Source organism: Aquila chrysaetos, chromosome 7, assembly GCF_900496995.4.
Source record: "Aquila chrysaetos chrysaetos chromosome 7, bAquChr1.4, whole genome shotgun sequence".
NCBI classification, from domain to species: Eukaryota; Metazoa; Chordata; class Aves; order Accipitriformes; family Accipitridae; genus Aquila; species Aquila chrysaetos.
The window spans coordinates 742,736-760,019 of record NC_044010.1 but is presented as its reverse complement, the minus strand read 5'-3'; the positions used below and the strand labels follow the sequence as shown (position 1 = coordinate 760,019).

Below are 17,284 nucleotides of genomic sequence, written 5' to 3'. Positions count from 1 at the left end.
CTTTTGTGCAATGTGCTATTGTGTGTGTATTGCCTTTCTTCTTCTCAGTCTAGACCTAGTTCTCCCTGAAACTCCCTAAATCAAGTGTCTAGTCACATTTTGACCCACTGTTCTGCCAGCTTTTGTCAAGCTGTAACTTGTGCTACCTCACCTCTCTACCTAAGAGCCTTTATGAAGTTCTGAGATTGTTGCATCTCATTGACCAACCATTACCAGCAATGAGGACTTCAGACTTCTGAATCAAGCTGACCAGGAGAGACATCTTCAAAATCTTTTCATTCACCTGTCCTCAGGGCTTTATTTTTCAAACTTTATTGTGTTAGGTAAGAAATAAAGCTCGCTTGATTTAGGGAAGGTGGTGTTGTGGGAGAAGATTACCTGATGTGCGTTAGGGGTGTCTTGTGCTCCAGAAAGTCCTATATCACTCACAGATATCCTTCCACTAAGATGGTCAGGGAACTGGTGCAGATGGCATATGATGAAAGATGGAGGAAGCTGAGTTTGTTCAGCTTGAAAAGGAGGAAGCTAAGAGGGGGATCTAACTGCTGTATTCAGATACCTAAAGGAGAACTAGAGAGTATACAGAGCAAGACTCTGCAGAAAGGTGAAGAGTGACAGGACAAGAGACAATAGACACGAATTGCAATAAAGGAATTTCCAATTGGGCTTTTTCCCAGGGTGTGGGTCAGCACTGGAACAAGTGCCATAATCCCTGGACATCTTCATAACTTGCCCAGGCAAGGCCCTGAAGCTCTGAAGTTAGTCCTGCTGTCAGCAGTGTATTGGACTAGAGACCTCCTCTTCCAGCCTAAGGTTTTCTGAGAGTCTAGGAAATGGTGAGGAAGATGTGTGCAGATCTTGGGAGATTTCATATAGATTCCTGCACTCAGCTCAAGCACCTTCAATTTTGTGTAACAAGTGAAAGGTTATTTTGGTGTTGGGCTGGTAAACAAGGATCTTATACTACACTGCTGAGGAACTGTGACCCACAGGATGTTGAATGCTTTTCACTTTTCTATCTGTATGTGCCAACTTTAATCTAGTATGAAGTTTTATAGTCATTCCTTCTTGTTGCTAAGTAGGTGGACTCATCTCAGCTTTCATCTTTTGGAGTGCAAGGGAGGTGTCCATCCCTGGTAACTAGTCCAGGCTGCAGTCTTAGCCCATGTTCCTCTTGTGCAAAGAGGTGACTATATGCTGGCAAAGAAACAATAATGATGCAGTTGTGCCATTGTAACAATATTTTATAACTTCACTGTATGTATTAGAATTTCATAAATCATTCAGACATGCCCAAACATCTGGGGTAATCATGAGCAAAAGCCACCGGAAATCTTACAGACTGCTATGTCTTGCTATTAGGAAGCTTCTGCTTTGGTATGAGATCGGTACTTCAGCAGCAGCAGCTGCTCAACAAAGTACAATTTGGGGAAAATTAATCCATTTTAAATTCTGAAAAAGTGACCTTCAAACTAAGGTAAGACATTTCCTTTGCTTCTATGACCACAAAGCCACTCAGGCAAGCAGTGTCGCATGATTACTCACTAGCTCACTGATTAACTCCAGTCTTTCTGGAAAAGGACAGGAAGACAAGCTGCTGAAATCAATTCAGGACAGCAGAGGAGAAGAGAAACAGAAATATGGCTGAATGGTCCAGGAGTAGGAGACAAGAAAGATACTTACTTAGCTGGGATTGCCAGTCCTAGGAGGGTCACAGATTCCTATAGGGATTTTGGGCAAATCTTCTATTCTCCATGCCTCAGTTTCCCAAAGTTTCTAGTCTCCTGCAAAGCGGGAGATTCTTTTAAGATGGCTTCTCAGTAATTTTTCCCAATTTCTACAAGGACTGAAGAGTTAGGTGTGTTGTTGTTCTTGTCACCTGTACTCACTGAGCATCCCAGAAATTCCCTGGTCTTTACCTGGAATACCCCCCCAGTTACGTATGCCTTATTCTCCCTTCCCTCCCCCGGACCAGGGTTTATCCATTGCTCCTGTACAACTGGACACCTTGTTTTTCCATGCTTTTCTTGCCTCTCATGCTCCTCTCTTGCCCATACAAATGGGAAAAATCAACAGAATTCTGACCCCTGGAGATCATGGATGAATTTATATCAGATGTGCAATTTCACAGATCACTCCCCAGGGTATATTATCTCAGAAGCAAATGACAGATACTGAGACCTGAGAAGATCTGGAGCTGGATCTCACAGAAAACAGTGCAAGAAGGCAACTATAACCTTACCCCTCCCGCCCCGAGTTCCCTGTCAAGCTCTTGCAGACTTCAGTTCTCTCAGTAACCCCCCCCCCCAAGAAAAAGGTAGGTTGTTCTGCAGGAGCAAAACTAGTCAGGAGACAACTCCAGAGAATACCCACAACACAAGAGGGGTCATCTTCTCCCTGAGTCAGCATCATTTTAGAGCTGCTGTCCTGCAGTCAAAGCTTTAGTTCATATAGTACACAAAGAAAATCCATCCTCAAATTCTGATCAGTAAAGGTTCCTGGGCTCTTTTCTCCATGAGATTGGCTGGTGTCTTCCCTGTCTTTTGAATGTGGCATCACACAGACAGCTTGTTTTTGCCTCCCTTGAAGCCACCTGGAGTTTCAGACTGGGTAATCTAACCGTAGTTCTGTGACAGGTGAGCAACTGCCATGTGCCATTGCAGAACTGGAAACACTTTAGTGGTAGGTAGAGCAATCCCTATATAAAGTCCGTAAGTTGCTTTCAGTGATGGGGATTATTTAGAAGTTGTTAAAAACAAAGACAGAAAAACATAACACACCTGGTTTCTCCAGCAATGATTTTAATATTCATAGAATCTCACTGATGCCAGTGGGCATATGCACACTGTACTCAGCACGAAGTACCACATCCTTCAAGAAAGTCTGCTGCCCCACAACCTTCCCACACAATAGAGTACAAAAGTAGACTGCAGTAGTCCAACGATCTCGTCAGCACTTTGAACAATAACATGTTTGCTGTCATGAGATTTCCTGATATTATTAAGGCTTCATCCAGTAATAAGATTTGGAAGAACTAGAATATCCACAAAGGCGTCCCACAAGCTGCCAATAGAACAGCGGCTCTGGTAAGTTTTGATGGTACCACCAAGAATTCACCAAACAGTATGGCGGCTTTCAGAAGTGCTCAGGATGAAGGTTACATGGTCTGCGTGTTTGAAAAGCCTTTGGGACATCATCAAAAGCTTTAGATATGATCTGCTCTGTCTGGAAATTTATATGCTATCAGTGATTCTTCAGCTAGTAGGGCAGCAACATTTAGAGCCTATCCTCCCCCACTATCCCTTTGATCCAGTCCACATAGTTGAGGATCTTGGTGTAGAAGCCGTAACCTTCGGCACAGCCGATACCCCAAGAAACAATACCGGTAGCCACCCAGCGACCGCTTTCTGTGTCTAACACGGTGAAGACACTCCCGCTGTCTCCCTGACAGGTATCCTGTTTGACTGTGAGGAAGCCAGCACAGAACATGTTCTCAGTGAAGATCATAGGTACATCTCTCTTCTTACCATCCAGCCACCTCTGACACTTCTCTTGAGCAATCACTGGTAGGCTCACATACTTCAACTCATTTGAAATAAAGTTTTTTTCCACACCAAAGCCGCTCACGTAGCCCTTGCGCCCATCCATGTAGAACGTGGTGTTGGTAGTATCGGGGAGACAGATGGGCAGCACTGTAGGGCCCAGGGTTACTGGGTGTTTCAGCTCCAGCAGGGCTATGTCCCCATTGAAGTTGTGCTCATCTTTAGGGTTGTAATCTGGATGGATAAAGATCCTACGTAGAGGGTGGTTACCCATCTTGTGGAGCTCTTCTACCTTGGTGTGGCCAAGGAAAATGTTAGCCTCCTCTGCTAGCTGGTCCAGGCTTACATTGTTCCCTCCTGCCTCTTTGGGGAAGATGGTGTGGGCAGCGGTCAGGATCCAGCGATCGCCCAGGAGCGCACCACCCCCTCGTCCGTGGATGCCCGTCAGAGCCTGCCAAGGGAAATTGCCTGTCCCTGCCGACTTGCCGCCCAAGATCCGCTGGACTTCGGTAATGGGTCTGACCGGCTTCCCGCACACTGTGGAGAAATGGAAGGAGATCATGACACCCTCTGTCACCTGGCTTGTCTCTCTCTGTCCTACACCATCACTATTCGATTTCACCTTATTTTTGCCTTCCTGGATAGATTTCCCTGTCCTCCCTCACTGATACCATCATCCTCACTCCTCTCCTCGCATGTTGTCCCGGCTTTGTACTGACTGCAAGCATGAATTGGTGAACACCAGACAAAGTCAGTTTTTTACTGACCTGGCAAGCAGGCAGGAATCCTCGTCTGGCCGTCTCGACCCACCCAGGTTCCCTCAGGGGAGCAGGTGAATGTGTCTGTAGGATGAGAGGGAAGTGAATGAGACCCAGGCTTGCAGGCTTGGGGTGGGAAGAAAGAAGAGAAGAGAAGAGAAGAGAAGAGAAGAGAAGAGAAGAGAAGAGAAGAGAAGAGAAGAGAAGAGAAGAAGATATTTTCAAGGGGTTCCTCTCTCCAAGGTGTCCCACATGCCGCACTCAGCCCTTCCATCCCAAAGGCAGCCTTTCCCAGGTAAAGCTGCCTGTGGTATAGTCTGGAATGTCTCCATCTGGGATAGCGTGTACACCTCGAAACACCTCAGTTCCAGGGGACCAGTAAAGCTCAGGCACTGCTTCTGTAGAAGAAAAGCCTGAAGAGCAATAAGTGAAGTTTTAATTCACTCAGTCCACATGCTTACAGAGCACTGTTTGACCTTATTTAGCCCAAAGAAGGGAGAGAACAAGTATAGACATGGACTCTAGATTCAAGTTTCTGGTCTCTGTAGTTTGCAGAGAGCAGGATAAGGTGGTTTGCTCCAGAAACAGGAAAAAGATGAGTCAGTTACTGTACATGTTCAGTATCTATTTCTGAGGCTATATCACAGGTCAGCTAACTTGCATGTCACCTCTCAACACAAACTCCACTACCTCCAACATTCTTGCTCTTCTAAGAAAGTTTGTGCTGGTGACTAAAAATAATTTATATACAATTTATCTTACACTGTAGTAAATGCTTCCAAGAAAGTGTTTGCTATTCTCTTTCAAAATTGACTAAGTCACCATGACTCCCCATCAGAATTTGGCTGGTGCTGATATTTACTTACTCCTGATTTTTTTCTGATTAGATTGAGCTCTGACTCTTTATGAAGGAGTTAAACTCAGATGCAAGAATGATCAAATTCAACGTCAGTACCAACTTAAAGAACTCCTTAGCTGCTTGCTCCTGGTCCCAATGCTAGCATGTCACCTCTCTCAGGCATGCTGCACAACTGTGCGTCCATGCTGGCAACCATATCCAGGAACTGATTCAGCTTAAAAATCTACATCTTTTAGTGGAAGCTAAATGAGCAGCCAAGGCAAGGAAATCATGAACTCCTTACACTGTTCTTGTAACCAAAGCTCCTGTGTCATCAAATCATGTCTCAGGTGCAAAAAGAAGGCATGTGAATGGTTCTCAGTGTTGCCTTAGTTTTTCTGACCTGCTGCATAAAAATAGATTTTTCTGTATGTATATTAATTAGCCCTCAGATGTCTCTGCTGCTGAACAATAGTCCAAAGAGGTAAACAGCATTACAGTGGATTGGAGTGTGAGTTTATTTATTTGCACCTGCAGCAACCTGGACTGGTGTGGTGAAGTTTCAGGATTTTGGTGATTCCCAACACCATGCCTCAAATTTCAGTGAAAGAATGAAATCCACTAGAGAAGAATAAATTGTGACTACAGAGGAGAGAATAAGTCTGCAAAAGTTAAGGAGAGCGTGGAGGAGGGATGCGCTGGACTCTGAGAATGAAGCAGGGTGGGAACAGGCTGAGACAACGAGCCTCAGGAGCTATGCTGGAGAGCCAAGGAAAGATCGGAGACCTTTCACAGGAGGAAAGCATGAGCCCTAAGCCTGGGGAGCAGAGACAATTCTAACTGGAAATCTGAGAGGACTTCTCACGCACAGATTTCAATGTCTGTGTGGGATTAGGACTCACCACCGCCTGTTCCCGTGACAATGTGATAATATGGCTCATTGCATCGGTATGTGATCACTGACTGGTAGTTGTTGTTTGCGGGTTTGTTAACATAGCTGAATGCCCCATTGGTCAGGTCTGCAGGGTTGCCACAGTTCACAACTACAAATAAGCAAAAAAAAGAGATGAATTAAAGACAGCCTTACTGCCTGCAGGTTTAGGCTTGACTTGGATTGTGGCCATGATGTGAAGGACCAGTTAGTACAGCAGGCAGAGAGAGGTTGTTCCATAATGGATCCCAGACTGGGATCTTTTGCTTTTAGATATTACAACATTATAGCAAATTTATAGTGGTATTTCATGCATTTTGGTAAGGGAGGAAAAACATTTAAGTTTTCACAAGTGGAAAAATGTAATGAAAGTCAACAGTGGACCTCCACAGGTCCTTCCAACCAGCATATCCATGAGTCTGTAGCCACAGACAAATTGAGTCGAAGAGGCTGAACTCCCCATGTTCTTGGAGGGGGAAAGCCATGGCAGGGGTCATGACCCCCGTTCTCAGATCACTCACTTTCACAGTGTGGCATGGATTGATGCCATGTCCCATCAGCCTGGCAGACAGCCGTGAAGGACAGCAGCTTTTGGTTGTCCTGCATGGGAAAGAAAAACATCTCTATTGGTTGTACAGAACCTTACATTCCCTTCCCCACATTAGAATATTATTCTGTCTGCCCGTCTTTTCACTGCTGTCCAATAGTTGCCCCTCTGCAGTCTGTTCCAACTGCTGTCCTCTCCCTTTGCTGCCTTCCCTCTATCCTGTGTTTGCCACAGGCTACAAATTCTTCACAGCAGGCCAAGATATCAGCAGCCAGCAACCATAAAACTGTGACAAGTCTGGGGCGCTACCCAGTCCTGGCAATAGGATGGCAAGGGAGGCAGGTAACATCTTCTGCTTCAAGTCTGATTTCATATCCTTCCAAAGAGATATTCTTGTTTACCAATGCCTCCTGGGATCTTTGTCTCTCATCTTCTACCAGGGCTTTGTGAAAGAGTAACTGCATAAGGAAGGGAGCTAGGAAAGGCGAAACCACTGGAAGAAAGCCGAAAGAAGCAAGGAAGAAACAGGAATTGCAAGAGGTTGCCATGAGTGAAATCTCTAAAGAAAATTTTACTGAAAGGTGAAAGACTTACAGAAACTGAAGAGAAGCCAGAATATGGCTGAAGGGAGTGGAGAAGGGATCTCACCTTTATCAAGTTATACCCAGTCTTGCAGCTGACAATGAAATAGTCCTGAAATTGATACACAGGCTGCAGGTCTCTGATGATGGTAAACTGATCCTGTGGGACAGGCTGTGGGCACCGTATTTCTGTTGGAGAATGGGACAAAGTTGGTATTAACAAATGGTGTAGATAGGCTGCAGTAGCCTCTGGAGAAGAAACATCTTACTCTCCGAGGTGTAGTGGATCTTCCAGCCACGGCTGTACCCTGACTCATCGGTGAGGAAGAGTATGTCCACCTCATTGCTGTTGGTTTCAATGCTGCCAGGTGACTCCTTGCCACAGAATTCACCAATCTCTCTCCCTGGTGCTTGGATCTGATGAGGAAAACATGCATCACAGGGACAGAAACACACATCAAAACCACACATGCCTCTCTGCCTCAGTATCCCTGTTTCAATCCAGACCAGGTTTGCCACAGTGCCTATGATGGTGAACAGGGCTGGCTGGCTGACCCATCAGTACATCCTGAGATTAAATCAAAGGGAGATAAAACTGGAAGAGGGATGATTTTTTTGGCTTCACTCACAGGGGCCTGTGACCCGGAGCCTCTGACCTCAGGACAATTGTAATTAAGCATACTGAGGGAGGGACAAGGGAAATGCTCAGTCCTTCATGCTGAGGCATTCTCCTTGTACTGATCCCGTATTTCTCATCCAAATAGTGGTGTCCCCACAATTCCCGTCCATGTCTGGCAGCAGGGTTGGAAGCAGAGTTTGCTAATCTCCAGTACCTTGAGCTGGTCATAAGGACAGCGGACTTGCTGGTGTTCTTCAATCTCAAAGGGTTCCAAGAACTTGAGGATGATAGACAGGCCCTTTTGCAAACGGATGCTGTAGTTACACCGGAGGTCTTCAGGATAAGGCTGGGGGTACTCAGGGCTGCTCACGTACCCAGATGCCTCTGTGAACAACTCACTGCTGCACTCCACTGTGGTGTAGAGGAAGAAAGTAGAGGTCACATTGTGGAGCTGTGTTGTCTGCAGCCCTGTCAACTGCTCCCCAAGTCACTTCTCCCACCCTTCCTGGCTGAAGGGCTCCTTCCCTGGAACCCTCTGATCTTTCAAAATTCCAATTTACCTTTGCAGGAGTGGTGGTCACTCTGAAGCTGGTAGCCAGCCCGGCAAGAACAGAAGTAGCCACCCACATAGTTGTGGCAGAAGTGCTGGCACTGAGGCCTTTCATCTTCCTCAGCAGCATTGTTAGGGTCACATTCATCAAGATCTGAAGACATAGCAGATGCAGGGACAAGGGGAGGAAAGTGTTAAACCTCTCTGCTGTACGCTGAAAGTACACAGAGATCCATATCCTTGCTTACAGCTTCTCTTTATTTGCCTGACAAGGGGGAAAATTGGTTGGAGCCACACAGGCTTCTTTCTGCATGCTGAGGGTATTGCCTACTCACCCACAGCTCGGTAATAGGCCAGGAAGCCCCTGTAGGGAATCACTGTGCCATTGTCTTCATTGGAGAAATCGGAGTGAAACTCCAGGTGCATCCTGTTCCCCTTAGACACAAACTCCTTTGTTCCTGGGTGATTGCCTGTGGTTGACCCAAGCTGGCCACAGTATCGGCCCAAGTTCTTCTTGTCCGCTTTGATCTGTCAAGGTTAAGGGGAAATCACTGTAGCCTCATAAGATTCAGTCTGCTCCATGCATCACTATTACCCAGCTGTGAGTTGCCAGAACCTGCTCCACCCATTTCTATCTTTAACTCCTTCCCTTTCCTTTGCGGGAAGCATGAGAGGAGGCCTGGTGAATGAAAAGCCACTGTATGTGGTGGCCACTAGATTCCCATTTCCAGCCACCCCTTGGCCCAGGTATCTATGCACATACCTTAACATAGTCATAGAAGCAGGACTCTGATGGCTCCAGGTCAAAATATTTGAAGGTCAGTTTCACCACATAGCCTTTTGGGACGTGGATATCCCAGGTGCTGATGTTATTGTTGGGATACGGCTTGGGGTAACCGGGGGATCTGATCTCCCCAAAAAGCTTTCTTGGGACAGGGCTGGAACTGATCACTCCAAAAAAGAGGAAGGCCCACGGGAGAAAAGGAACGTGCCTGTGAACACGGCAAGTAAACTATGACATTGCACAAAATTAGGTCATCCAAAATCAGGGGAGACTTCACAAGTGACTTGTGCACTGTTTAATGGAATCCAAACACGGGAGGTCTAGCTGCAGGTCCAACGTCTGCCTTGGGTCACTCGGGACCAAGGAGGACAGCTGAAATGAAGACACCAGCACTGCCCAGGTTCCAGCAAGGCATTGTGACCCAGCCAAAAAGATTCATCAAGACAGGAAATAGTTAGAAGGAGCACGGGTGGATTCCGTGAGCAACATCTGCTTGTTCCCAGCAGTCATGGGGCTGGGTCTCTTAGGACCAGGGGAAGTTTAGTTCCCTTTGGCTCTGGGCCAGCGGGTCATTTCTGGTTATTGCCAGTTTCGGGTCTTTGCCCAGTTCCTTTGGTGAGGATCTGAAGAGCTCCAGCTCCGTTTGCTGAGGAGCAATCCTGCCGTGCCTGCTGGGCTGTCCTCTACCCAGTCACGCCTCGCCCTCTCTCCTCCAAAAGTTGGCACTCTTTTTTCCCCTCATTCTGCAGATCTCCCCTCTTCCTCTCTCAGTGTTCCCCCAGAACAACCTCACCGCCCGTACCTCCCGAAAACATCAGCCAGGAAGATCCTCCTTCCTCGACCCTAACAAAGCGTCCACGGAGGGACAGACGAGCGGGAGCTTCGCCCCGGTGACCCCTTCTCCTTCCTGGCAGGGTCTCGCCCTCCCGTCCCCTCCCCGCAAAGATGTGGCTGCGGGTCCCCCGTGTCCCGTCGTCCCCCCCCAGTGCCCCCACTCACATGTCCATGCGCTCCCCCGCCGGGCACGGGCAACCCCTGCCCGTCCTCCCCGCTGCCCCGGCCGGAGCTCCGGTCAGCGGAGAGCCTCGGGGAGGTGGTGGTGGGGGGGGGGGGGGGCCGGGCAGGTAGGTGGGGGGAAAGGCGGAGGGAGGGAAGAGAAAAACCCCGGCTGCAAACAACCGGGCAGCGCTCCAGGCTCCGGCAGCCCGGAGCGTGCTGCCCTCTGCTGCCGGTTCCCTCGGCCACGCAAACCCACACTGGGGGGACTGGGGGGACTGGGGGGGGCTTGGTACATCCTAGCCAGGCAAAGGCGGTCTGTCTTTTCTGGGTGAGAAGGCAGGAAAAAGATTGGTGGAGACCATTCCCAGGGTTTGGTCTGCTAAGCTGGTGGCTGCTCTCAGTTTGGTGTGTGTCCCCCCCCAAAGATGTCCTCTTAGGAAGTCTCCCCCACTCCTTCTTGGCAGTTTTCCGGTGTCAGAAGAAGACCAGAAATTTTAGTCTTAACAAATTAAACTTAAAAAAAAATATCAAACTGTCAGAACAGTCAAGTTTTCTCGGTTCTGGCTTGCTGAAGAGCAGAGGGTTTTGGGGGTGGGAACTGGGAGCTTCTTCAGGGAAAGCAACAAACCTCAGACATCCGAGTTAAAGAGGTATCGAGAAAAATGAACAAACCTATAGAATTAAAAGCATTCTGAGAACAAGTCCCTTTTCAAGGCCCCTTCTTGTTGTTTGTTCTGCAAGCATTTCTAGGAGAAACAAGATAGATAGAGAAGGCCTTCGGTGTTTAATGGGGAAATGAGAAGAGAGAGCAACTTACAAACACATTTCAGGCTTTTATCAACATAGTGCCCAGGACATGTATTGTGTGCCACCAGCTTCGTGAAGTTTAAAATTTCTTGGCTTTCAGACTTTGGTGTAAGAGGTAAAACACCCTTTTAGTGTTTTCCTTTAGAATTATGGGTGGCTTCAGAGCAATTACCAAGTTTCTTGCATTGAAATCTTAGGAAATAATTCACAGCTACAAAAACACGTTGAATGAAGATGAAAATAGTGTTAAAAAGAATGAAGAAAGCATGTTTGGGATATTTATGGAAGTGTAGTAGAGAACCTGCTCATCAAACATCTTTGAATTATTATCTGAAAAAGATCACATAAACATATAATTAGTGCCTCTGTAATAACACCATCACACACATCAGAATTAAGATGAAGCAGGGGACATTACCCCAGTACTTCCTGATGTCCAAATATCTCCTCTGCATGATAAACATATTTGGGCAGGCTCACTGCTGTGCCGTGCCAGAGCAGGTTCTGCTGGCTTACTGTCCCACCAGAAGGGAAGCTTTTATTCAGAAACCACATCTGGAAAGTAGCTGGCAAGCACTGGAAATTACTCTCTGAGAGATCTGTTATGAACAGATCACCGGTGGGAAGAGTGTTCCCTGGCAAAGCACGGCTAGACAGAGGTGATTGAGGATCATTTGTAAGGAAGCTGATCATTTCCGTGTGTTCTGGACAAGGAATCTTCTATCCAGGGATCACTACTGTGAGTTCTGTGGCACTTTCAAGGCACATCTCCTGTGTCTTCATTTCCTCCCCCCCGCCCTGATAACACCATGTGGGCTACTAAGAGAGTACTTCAGCTGGTAAAGCAAGGGTGGTTACCTGGGGATATGCCTAACTGGAGCAGCCCACCTCTAATACAGGTCCCATAGACCCACCAGATTTCGACAAGTCAGCTATGCCCTCAGTCCTGCTCCAGTGCTTCCACTGGTGGCATTCCCCTTCAGATGCTCTGTGCAATCCTCTTCTTCACGTTAGGTAGGAGCCAGGAAATACCTGGTACCATTTTTACCTCGGGAGGATGTCCGTGCCTTTCTTTGCTTAAGGGCAGAATACGTGTAGGACCACAGAATGCCAAAACTAGCACCTGTTTGCTGCCTGCTTGACTCAGCAGGATTACAAGAGGACTGGACAATAAATCCAGACAGTATCAGAGCAAAGTAAAGAAACTGTAGATCTTCAGCACGGTCAAAGATGCCAACATCCTCTTACGGAGAGAGACTCCACTTTGAATACAGTGTGTTGCAGGAGATCTTTGGAAAGAAACCTGCTCTACAGCCTCAGAAGCCATGAGATCATCCCCTGATGTGCAGACCCTCTCATCCACTGAGAAGGAGAAGATAAGTTGGGTACTTTATCTGCAAAGCTGAAGCAAGGAGGACAGAGAAATGCCTCTGTTGGGCCTTCTACAGCTCCACCACCTACCCTACAGTACATCAGGGCCACAGACCCAGGCTCACCTGTGAACACTGAGCTGCTTTCCTGGGGCACGCTTACCTTCAACCCCTTGGTTTGACTACCCATCGCAGCCTTTTGGGGACACTCTGCCACTAGCCATAGGGCTTGGGCTTCACACAGCCAGGCCTGTGCTATCGAATGGCTTACCACTTTTTCAGACAAATCATGCCACTCCTGCAGCTCTGGCTGATATGGAGAAGATGACCTACACCAAAAGAAGGCTCAGGACTCTAAGGGCATCTCTTCCCGCTGGTATGGGATGGTAAGCAGCAGCAGCATCTTGGCAGTCTGTTTCTGTGTCTTCGAAATCAAGGAGCAAAGCCAAGTGTAATACCCCAGAAGAGATGTAGTTCTGCAGCACTAGCCACTCAGCAAGGGGAAAAACCAGTGTCCTCCCAGTATCACACCTTATCCCCTGCCTTACGCTAGCATCCTCAACTCCCACGGGCTTGTGTCTCAGCAATATAGTACTGTTGTGCAAAGTCACTATCTGACTTAGGCATCACACCTATAGCACGATTACAAAAGAAGAAACAGTGAATTATTAGTGCTGGTAGTTACTAACTGAAGCCCTAGAATAAGTTGGAATACTATCCCTTATGATTATTATAAGCATGGACCACATCAAGTGGGTATGATTCCTATCTATGGTTCTGGCACAACCAGATGCTTCCTGAAGACGCGAGGCTGTCATGGATATACGATGGCTGGCAACCAGTCAGAAGCAATCCACTGGGCAGGTCACCTCACAGGCTTACATGACAATTATGTGGATGGTTGGCACGCCGGCGGAAGAGTCTGGCTAACCACCTGAAGGCAATAGCTGTCTACCATCAAACCAGAATGTAGGCTCAGAAAATGAAAATTTGTACCAGCTTTTGGTGCAGGGCCTGGAATTTGTTGATTAGTTGTTGATTCCACAGTCTGGAAGATATCAGTCTGGACACAGTGAAGTGAGCTTCGTTGTGGGGATCAGAAGCAGCTCAGAAGGGCTCTCATTGTATGGAAGAGTACGAAGAGGGCAACAGTTGAACTGGCTTCAGCTGCTGTCAGTCAAAGCTCTGCCTTTTGCAACCTCGTAATACAACAAAGGTAATGTAGAGTCTCCTCATGATAGAAGGAATGATGGGTTGTGGAGGGGTCTGTGTAGAGGAGATGACATGCTGGATGGCGTGGTTATGATTGCTCGTTGGGTTTAATGGTGTCCCACCCAGTGGTACTCTTGTACTATTGACAGAGTGCTGCAGCCTGGGATGTCCTCAGAGACAACCCTGAAGAGCCAGAGGTTGACATGAGAGGTAAAGCTGCAGCTCCCCGACCGCTTGCTTATCAGATGTTCTGAAGTAAGGCTTTTCTCATGGCACTCATCTTTGCATCTTCCCTGAAGGGAAGCTCTTTGGAAAATACTACTTTTTAGATGAGGAGCTGGAGCAAACAATTGCATTTTCTCAGCTTGAAAAGGGCCTGTGGCTTTCAAAATCTGCCTGCCTCTTGGTCCTCAGCAATGTCAGTAGCTACGCATTCCTGCGTACCCTGCCCTTCAACCTCTTGTTGGGGGGCAGCCGCAGGTGTCCTTCAGAAGTACCCGCCTGTGGGCTCATGCACGTCCCATCAGGTGTCTTCATTAAGAGACACCTCCGTCTTTGGCACGGGTCTGGCTTTTCGGGGGACCTCACCTCCTTTGGTTCTGTCCCTCGGTCTCTGACGGCAGGGAGGAGCTGTGGGGAGATGCCTCCAGGAAGGCCAGGAGCAGTGCTGGGGCTAGAGGCGGTGGCCGTGGTTTCTCACACCGGGAGGAGAACCTGACCCTTCCTCACCCTCGGGACCCTCTCAGGGGCTGGCTCCCTCGCCCACCGTCCCATGAAAACCCTTCACTCTGGAGGACGAGGTCTGTTCTCTCCCGGGATCCCGAGAAGAACGTAGCATTCCCGGAGAAGACGGCTGGGGGCGGGCGGGGGGCGGCTGCCGAAGAAGGGGGACCCTCCGCCACGGGGCGGGGGGGCAGGAGGAGCGCGGGAGCTGTGCGTGTGAGTGGGGGTCCGGGCCGGCCGCGGGGCAGCCCCCCCCCTCCCTTACCAGCTCTTATTCTGAAAGGAGCCTCCGTGCAACCGACGGCCCATCGCCCTCCCCGCCCCGGCCGCCTCCTCTCCCCGCCTCCCGCTCCCCGCAGGCCCGGCCCCGCCGCGACCCCCCGGTCCCCCCCCCCGGCCATCCCCCTTCCCCCGGCCCGGCCGAGAGACGAGGCAGAAGAAACCACGCTGTGACAGGGATCGGGGGAGAGGGGGGGGGGCTTGGTTCCCTCGGGTCTTGTTTCTTTTTTTCAATCCGGGGCAGTTTACACTGGGGAGCGAGGGTCCCGTCCGGAGCTGGGGGGAGCGCTCACTTCACTTTCTGGAAAACCTGGACACACACCTCGTCTTCAGCGGTCATGCGCTGGGGAAAGCGGGAGGCGAAAGAGGGGTTTAGGCTGGGTCCCCAACTTCTCTCCCTCCCCAGCTGCCGCCACCGCAGCCCTGCCTGCCCTCCCGCTGCTGGCTGGAGTCCGACAGGCCACATGCTGCTGCCAGCCCTTCCCGACCCTCCCAAAGCCCCAGCGGGGTCAGGCTGCAGGGCAGGGAACCTTCCCGACCCTCCCAAAGCCTCATTGGGTCAGGCTGCAGGACAGGGAACCTTCCCGACCCTCCCAAAGCCTCGTTGGATCAGGCTGCAGGGCAGGGAACCTTCCCGACCCTCCCAAAGCCTCGTTGGATCAGGCTGCAGGGCAGGGAACCTTCCCGACCCTCCCAAAGCCTCGTTGGATCAGGCTGCAGGGCAGGGAACCTTCCCGACCCTCCCAAAGCCTCATTGGATCAGGCTGCAGGGCAGGGAACCTTCCCGACCCTCCCAAAGCCTCGTTGGATCAGGCTGCAGGACAGGGAACCTTCCCGACCCTCCCAAAGCCTCGTTGGATCAGGCTGCAGGGCAGGGAACCTTCCAGACCCTCCCAAAGCCTCATCGGGTCAGGCTGCAGGACAGGGAACCTTTCCAACCCTCCCAAAGCCTCAGCGTCTCAGGCTGCAGGGCAGGGAACCTTCCCAACCCTCCCAAAGCCTCAGCGTCTCAGGCTGCAGGGCAGGGAACCTTCCCGACCCTCCCAAAGCCTCAGCGGGTCAGGCTGCAGGACAGGCAACGGCCCATTGCCTTTCTTGAGCTGCATTAACTTTTAAACCCTGGAGGCGGATGTTTGTGTGAAGCGGTGACTGCCCCGGAGGAGCCAGGGCTGAAGTCTTGAGAGGAGCTGGAAGGAAGCTGCACGGCTGGCTCAGAGCCGGGAGCACCCGCACTGTGCGTGTCCCCCCCCAGCCCACCGTGACTGGGATTTAGCAAGCTGCGCCGGACCCCTCCTCACCAGATGCAGCTGGTCCCCCTCCAGCCAGTGCCTCCAGCCTCGGTTCCTCTTCTCTCCTAGCTGCTCACACACCAGCTGATCCCCCTCCCAGGAGACAGTTGTCTGAAAAAAAGGAGGAGAAGGGAAGACATGGTGCCAAGACAATCGGGTCCTGGTAATACAGGTTTCCAGCGATGACGCTGACTGTTTCTCTCAGACATGTTTTCAAACGCACTCCCTGATCTGGGGACTCTTTGGTGGCTCCTTGGGGCTGATGCTCTTTGGGGGAGGTGAACGACCCTCTGGCTTCCAAGTGCAACAGAATACTGCCAAGTGGGCTGATGTTCTGTCTTCTCAGGGCTTTGCTCCAGAGGATAGTACCCTCTGGGTGCCAAAGTACTGGGTTTCTGGCTGTTTGGTGCTCAACCCCTTTGCTGTGAGCGATTTACTCATCGAACCACTTATTCCTCGACCTGCAGGGGCACGCCAGCTCTGGGCTGGGCTCTCATCTGGTTCGTGAATCAAAAGCTGAGCAAGTCTCTAAACTTCTAGTGCACCCCAGCCCGCTGTCGAACTGCACTGCTTGGGCTTCTCACCTGGCACTTGCGTCCATCCACGGGTCCCAGGTCTTCCTCAAACTGGACTCCCAGGTCAAAATCCATCACGTAGTCCCGCAGGGAGGTGATCGTGCGGATGACCATGTGATCTCCCGTGTGGATGATCTCTTTATCGGGCTTCAGGAGGCAAACCAGTTTTCGCAGGACCACGTTGATATCTGGAGGATGAGAGGGAGGGGGAGATCTCTGGACGACCTGGGTCCCTTCTCTAGCAGCATCCCCGCAGAGCTCCTCCACTCTTTTGGCCGGGGAGCCCCAGCCACGACACCCCCCTCCCACCACAGCGCAACAGTGACGGCCGCAGACAGAAAGACCCTTCCCCGACATGGGACATTTTTGGAGACGGAAGGGAGCAAAAAGGGGAGGAAGGAGCGGGACGAGGAGGCTGGAGTTACCTAAAGCGCGCAGGTAATTGTCCATGTTCTCCTGGGAGACGAAGCGGTAATAGCCGGTGAGGTTGGGAGGCATCCCGGGGCACAGGACCGGCACCGACGGCGAGCAGGAGAGCGAGCGAGGACCGGGACAGGCGCGGAGCTGGGACCGAGCTCGCTCGCCGGGCGGGCCGGTCCCTCTCCCGCGGTGGGGCGAGGTCTGCGGGGCAGCCGGGCTCCGGACTCCCCGCTGCAGTAAGAGTCCCAGCGGCGGGGCGGGGGGGGGGGGGATGCGGAAAAGGCCGGGACTGCCCCTGCTTCCAGCATCTCCGCCTCGACCGGGGAGGACGCGAGAGCGGCCGGTCACCTCCTCACCCTGCGCCCTCCCCGGGGGGCTGCTGGTCTTACGCTCTTGGCGGCCGACCAGCGGCACGGACCCCCCCCCCTCGCCGCCGCCTCCTCTCCCCCCCCCCCTTCCC

At 50.6% G+C, this 17,284-nt stretch overlaps 2 protein-coding genes across 2 annotated transcripts; both read right to left on the bottom strand.

Annotated features, from left to right (window-relative positions):
* Positions 1–2,784: 2,784 nt before the first annotated feature.
* C1R (complement C1r) lies at positions 2,785–10,339 on the bottom strand. Its single transcript, XM_030020357.2, has 11 exons — positions 10,150–10,339; positions 9,130–9,358; positions 8,702–8,894; positions 8,377–8,520; positions 8,031–8,227; positions 7,467–7,614; positions 7,265–7,386; positions 6,591–6,669; positions 6,041–6,181; positions 4,310–4,384; positions 2,785–4,079 (listed from the first exon to the last, which is right to left on the bottom strand). The coding sequence occupies exons 1-11, from the start codon at positions 10,155–10,157 to the stop codon at positions 3,277–3,279; spliced, it is 2,139 nt and encodes a 712-aa protein (XP_029876217.1). The 5' UTR covers positions 10,158–10,339; the 3' UTR covers positions 2,785–3,276.
* Positions 10,340–14,720: 4,381 nt separating this feature from the next.
* On the bottom strand, positions 14,721–17,269 carry RBP5 (retinol binding protein 5). Its single transcript, XM_030019868.2, has 4 exons — positions 16,830–17,269; positions 16,414–16,592; positions 15,839–15,940; positions 14,721–14,883 (listed from the first exon to the last, which is right to left on the bottom strand). Exons 1-4 carry the CDS (start codon positions 16,900–16,902, stop codon positions 14,830–14,832), a joined length of 408 nt encoding a protein of 135 aa, XP_029875728.1. The 5' UTR covers positions 16,903–17,269; the 3' UTR covers positions 14,721–14,829.
* Between the last annotated feature and the right edge of the window lie 15 nt (positions 17,270–17,284).